Genomic DNA, 5,763 nt, shown 5'->3' with positions numbered 1-5,763 from the left:
TTAGTCTTCATCCTAAATACAAGCATTTGACATACCACAATTACAGCATTAGAGTATTCTGAATTTGTGTACTTACTTTTACCAGTGAGTTTTATACCCTCAGATGACTTTTTTTGCATGTTACAGTACTTTTCTTTCATAAGAAGAACTCCCTTTAGCTTTTTTTGGACAAGTCTAGTGGTGATGAATTCTCTAAGCTTTTATTTGTCTGGGAAAATCTTTATTTCTTCTTCATGTTTGAAAAATAGCTTTCCTGGATACAGTATTTTCAGATGGAAGTTTTTTGTTGTTCAGTACTTTAAAAATGTTATTCTAGGATGGCTTACCAAAGATATCAGTTGCCAGATCATTCTTAGACAAAAGGAAAAGTTTTAGATAAAAAAGAAATAACAAACAAACATAGATTAGGCAAATTCTGAGGGAAAAGTGCCAGAATTTACCAGAGATTCCATGGGAATAAGTCACAGAACAGAATAAGAAGGAGTAAGATATCAGCAGAGATCAAACCCTGAGAGGCTTGGAGTCCAGTGAAAAGGGTAGATGGGGTGGTTTGTTTCTCCTTTGCCCAAATTTCTGGCAGTCAGCAGGCTCCTGAGCTGCTGGAGAGTCTTTCCACCCTAACATGCCCAAAAGATGCTGCCACTAGTGAACTGGGAGCTTCTTAAGGACAAAACACTAGTCTGTCAGATGCCTTGGGGTCGCTTCCCATCACCACAGACCTGACCTGAGATGACAGGTACCATATTGCTTCTCCACCCACCATGCACCTTTGTTTTCCCCAGGGGCTTCAGCCACTCAGTTTTCATCTTGCACATTCCTACACAAACACTTCCCAACTCTGGCCCAGACTGCAGGAGCCAAAGGGGCCAGTGGGTCACAGGAAATCTGCATGACCCCAGAGCCTGGACATTCCAGGTGAGCTGCCTCCCAGAGAGAGGGACAGAGATGACCAGAGTGCTAGCTTTCCTCCATTCAGACTCTTGTCGATCCCTTCCCCTCTGCTACCCATGGCTGCTGAGAGAGATGATTGAGCCAAGGCTCTCAGGATCAGCTGCTTCCCTTCTGTTGGTGAATCCACCACACCAAGGCTTCCACAGGGAGTGGGGTGCAAATCTGTCCTTTTAAAGAACTGCAGCAGACTAAGGGTGCTCAAATTGTGAACTCCCTGCTCACTGGCCCTTCCCAATGCTGCTTGCCTGGCTGCTCAATCAGAGCAGGGCACATCCCGAAGCAGAGGGACATCAAACCTGCTTGAGTACCCCATAGGCAACTTGGGACCAGCGTGCTTCTCCCTGGCCCAGTCAGGGATTCATTCATCTTTGGGGACCTGGGGAAAGGCCCATAGGCCAGATCATGTACCCGCAAGACTTGATCAGGCTGCTCAATGTAACAGAGTGATTTGTGAACTAATCTCAAGAGGCAAGGGAGCCTTCATGGGTAAAGCTGAAAAGGGACTGTAGTGTGGGTCCCAACCAGAGCACATTTGTGGAGCATCGTTCCCCCAACAGGAAGGTCATGTTCTCAGCCTAGGTTTGGAACCTGGAAAGAGAAGCTCCCAGCCCACAGGGCCATTGTGGGGAAGCTAAGCTAGTTTGAGCTCCTGTCTGCTGGCAGATGCCAAAGGGAGACCAAAGCAGGAGAGGAAGGAAAAATGCAAAACCCACTCCTGCAGCCAGACTGTGACTCTCAGATGGTCCCTCCCCCACAAAAATACTTTCTAGCTGGTTGTGGCTAACTTCAGCCCTTCCCTGGTGGCTTTCCCCAGAAGCCTGAGAGCAGACCTTTGACCCCTGCTGAGAGCTTTTGTGGAGCCTGAAGGCTGGCTCACTGAACCCAGCCTGGCCCAGCCTCATGCCCCCACACACGTCTGCTATGGCAGAGATTAAGGATTCACCTGGAAGGTCCATGGCCTTGCCTACCACCTGGGGTATTTGGGTGCTTCTCCTGGGGGGCTAGAGCCAGTCACGTGTCCCAAAAAACAACACTGCAGCTTGTTCCATCCAGCAAACACCATGTACTGAGAGGGAGGTCAATTTGCACAACCATTTATGACATTTACTGCCTCAGTCATAAAAGGTGTGGTTGATACTTACCCACAAGCACCACCTACTTACCGTCTCAGAGATTAAACTGGGCATGGCAATTAATTCACACTACCAAAAGGAACACAGGGCTGGGGAAAGAGAAAAGATTCCAAAGACCTACATCTTCCCTTATCAAAAACAGAGGGAACCTGCCCACACACATATCTCACCACTCCCACAGCCTACAAATAAGTGGCAACTGAAAAAAACTACCACAGTAAGGATATCTATAACCAAGACATCCACCCAGAACCTATACTGCTATTAAAGCACCCACAAACAAAGCCAAAGGTTCTTACACAACATATGCTACAGACACACCCTTAGAAGGGAGAAAGGAAAAGAAAGCCCTATCTAAACAAAAAAAAAAAAAAAAAAAAAAAAATCCCAAAATAAAAAGCAACAGCTCTCCAGATGAGAATGAATCAGTACAAGAACTCTGAAAGTATGAAAAATCAGAGTGAAAGGATACCCCCAAAAGGGGAATACAAGCTCTCTAGTAATAGGTACCAACAAAAATGAACATATTAAAATGACAGATAAAGATTCCAAATATGGATTGTAAGGAAATTCAATGAAATCCAAGAGAAAACAGAAAAGCAACTCAAAGAAACCAGAAAAACAATTCAGGAAATGAATCAAAAATTCACTAAAGAGAATGACCTATTATAAAAAAACAGAACTTCTGGAAATGAAAAATTCACTTAAGGAAATACAAAACACAGTGGAAAGATTTAAGAATAGATTACACCAGGCAGAAGAATCTCAGGATGAGTGAAAACCTACCTAATGGGTACCACGAACACTATCAGGGCGGTGGACACACTTATAGCCCTGACTCAAGCATTACTACAGTGATCCATGTAACCAAAAACATGTATGCCCCTTTAATATTTTGAAATTAAAAAAAAAAATGTCATTCCACTCCCTCTTGACCTATGAGGTGTCCACTGAGATATCTGCTGCCAGATATACTGGACTCCTTTACATGTTGTTTACTTCTTTTTGGATCCTTTCTTTTTCATCCTTGACCTTTGAGTGTTTAATTATATGTTTTGTGGTATTGACCTTCTTGTACTAGATATGCAAATCTTTCTCTAGGTTTGGAAAGTTCTCTCATACTATGTCTTTGAATGAACTTTGTGCCCCAATCTCTTTCTCTACCTCCTCTTTGAGGCCAATAACTCTTAGATTTGCCCTTTTGAGACTATTTTCTACATCTTGTAAGTGTACTTCTTTTTTGTTCTTTTTACCTTTTTCTTCTCTGCGTGTGTATTTTCAAATAGCCAGTCTTCAAGCCATTAGTTCTTTCTTTTGCCAATCAATTCTGCTGTTGATGCATTTTTCAATTTGGCAATTGAATTTTTTAGCTGCATGATTTTTTTTTTTTTTTTTTTTTTGTGGGAAACCAGCTCACGTTTAATTGTGAAATTTTAAAATCATACAAGTATTTTGACATTGCCCCCATATTTAGTCTCTTATAATGACAGGAAAACACCAACCAATCACAGGATTTAATGGGTTTAACAGTTTACCCCCTCAGTTCCTATTTGCAGCACCCAATATTCCTTTGAAATACCAGACAGACCCGGCAGTGGCCAACAGTAAATTTCTGCTTCCCCAGAGTTGAAAAGTTCAGCTTCTCTGAGTATTGTGTTGCAGTGGCACTTGCCAGAATTGGTACCTCCCCATAGTTGGGGAATTTAAATGTACCAGTGAAAAAAGCTTTTTCCCCTTCAAGGGGAAGAAAAAGAAAAATTACTCTAAAACCTGGCAGATCTGGCTGTGAGGTCTTTCCTCCTGTCCCATCGCTTCATCTCTTCAGGCTTTTATTTTTTTTCTTTTTTGCAGTGGAGCAAGGGAGACCAAAACCTAACCTGAGTTACAAGAAACAAGACAGTGATGGCTATAAAAGGAGTGACCAGGAGCAACTGAGATACTCCTTTACCTCCCACATCCAACGTATGTGCTTCACAGAAAAACAACAAAAATAACAAATCCACAAAATACAACAGCTAGAATTACAAAATCCATTCATCCAAGGGTGGTAGAAGGCAGGAAAGGTGGGAGGGTAAAATGGCACAGGGAGAAAAACAAAGTATTCAAATCAGTCCAGGCACAGGGGATGGCAAATACTAGAAAATAGCTGCAGAAAAACCTGTGGTCCTTTCAGACTCACGGTGGTGTTAAGAATCCACACACTAGTGTCAGGAAGATTCTGCCTTATGTGCACCAGAGACAAACCTTCCAATTCCTCAGAGAGAAGTGAATATGCAGAGGGCCCTTGGCAGCGTGAGTCCTGCCTTCCCTGGCAGATGGAGGTGAAGCAGGGAACAGAGCTGCCACAGCTCCCCTCCAATCCCACCCATCCCTTTTGGGTGGCAGGCAACTCAGTGGCCTGCAGCAGCCTTCAGTTTGGCAGGAGATGGATGCGGCGAAGGGAACTTCTCTGCAGAGGTTGAGCTGCTCAGGGCAGACTGCAGATACACTGTCTTGTGGAAGAGTGTGTTGCTTAAAAAGACCACCAAGGAGAAGAGTCTCAACTGGAAGAGGTACGCTTTGCCAGGGGTCTTTGCTTCATTGGCGCTGATAATGAATAAAGGAAAGAGGATAGAGAAGAGGCAGCCACTGATAATGTATGAGGACTGCATTGCTGTGAGAAAAGCCAAGGGCAATCCAAACCCAAAGTAGTAAGGCCAGTTCCTTTCTATGTTTGACAACCGCTGGTGCATTTCAATTCCTTTATTGAACCAACGATATTCAAAGCAATATAGTGAGTAGGGAAGGGACATATGCAGGAGACTAACCAGCTGACCAACAAGATGGATGGGAAAGAGACTCACAAACATTCCCTGGATAAGGAAAAGAGCCTGCAACAAAAGGTTGAAGAGCATGTCAGCAATTATTTTGCTGACACTAGGAAATGGGTGAGGCTTCCTCCCTGATACCTCAAATGCCAGGTCAGCTATATCTTGAAACCAAATGGCATTCACAACTTTGCTAAGCACAAACAGGGGCAGCACCCAAAGAGCACTGAAAATTGATGTGAGGAAGAATTCCAGCCATGACCAAACATCTCCATGTAGTGATGGATCACCGATAATTCGGGCTGTTACTGACTGAAGCACAGGAATAAACACTCGATAAAATAAGAGGAGACTAAACCAGAATACTCCACCATTCCAAGCACAACACTGGAATATTCTACTAACAATACGTGGCTCACTCTCTTGCTTCCGCTCTATACTCTGGGCTCTCCTCTGTGCCAGGACACTAGTCGCCCTTCTTCGATGCTGCTCCTCTCTCTTTTGCTGGATTCGAGCATCCAGCTTTGAGATGGTACAAATACCCCATATGGAGTCTTTGATTCCCCTGCCAAGATCCTGGAGAAAGGTTTTTACACTGTCAGCCATCTCTTCACCACCCAAACTATCAACTACATAGAGGAGAAAGAAGCACCCCAAAATCTCTCATCATGAAGGACCTGCAGCTCCGCCACCGCGGCTCCCGCCCGGCCCCGCACCCTCCGGGGGCCCGCTCGGCTCCTCCGCGCCCCGGCTCCCCGCTCCGCCCGGGCGCTCCCAGGGCCGGGGCCGCTGCGCCCGCACTGGGCATGCCCGGGCCGCACGGGGCCGCCGGGAAGTCGGGAGACCTAGCTGCATGATTATTTCAATCTCTT

The 5,763-nt window shown here is 45.0% G+C and overlaps 1 protein-coding gene across 2 annotated transcripts; it reads right to left on the bottom strand.

Annotated features, from left to right (window-relative positions):
* Positions 1–3,491: 3,491 nt before the first annotated feature.
* On the bottom strand, positions 3,492–5,690 carry LOC138390143 (etoposide-induced protein 2.4 homolog). 2 transcript variants are annotated; one of them, XM_069478996.1, is made up of 2 exons: positions 4,827–5,690; positions 4,578–4,714 (listed from the first exon to the last, which is right to left on the bottom strand). In XM_069478996.1, exons 1-2 carry the CDS (start codon positions 5,495–5,497, stop codon positions 4,624–4,626), a joined length of 762 nt encoding a protein of 253 aa, XP_069335097.1. In that variant the 5' UTR covers positions 5,498–5,690; the 3' UTR covers positions 4,578–4,623. The 2 variants fall into 2 exon arrangements, with proteins under 2 accessions (XP_069335096.1, XP_069335097.1); XM_069478995.1 differs by having other exon boundaries at positions 3,492–5,690.
* Between the last annotated feature and the right edge of the window lie 73 nt (positions 5,691–5,763).

Source organism: Eulemur rufifrons, chromosome 8 (genome assembly GCF_041146395.1).
Source record: "Eulemur rufifrons isolate Redbay chromosome 8, OSU_ERuf_1, whole genome shotgun sequence".
Lineage (NCBI taxonomy): Eukaryota > Metazoa > Chordata > Mammalia > Primates > Lemuridae > Eulemur > Eulemur rufifrons.
Note: the sequence above shows the minus strand (reverse complement) of the source record. Positions and strands in the feature narration are given on the sequence as shown.

Coding starts and splice junctions, on each gene's coding strand:
- LOC138390143 (XM_069478995.1), bottom strand. CDS start 5,497: ATGGCTGACAGTGTAAAAACCTTTCTCCAGGATCTTGGCAGGGGAATC.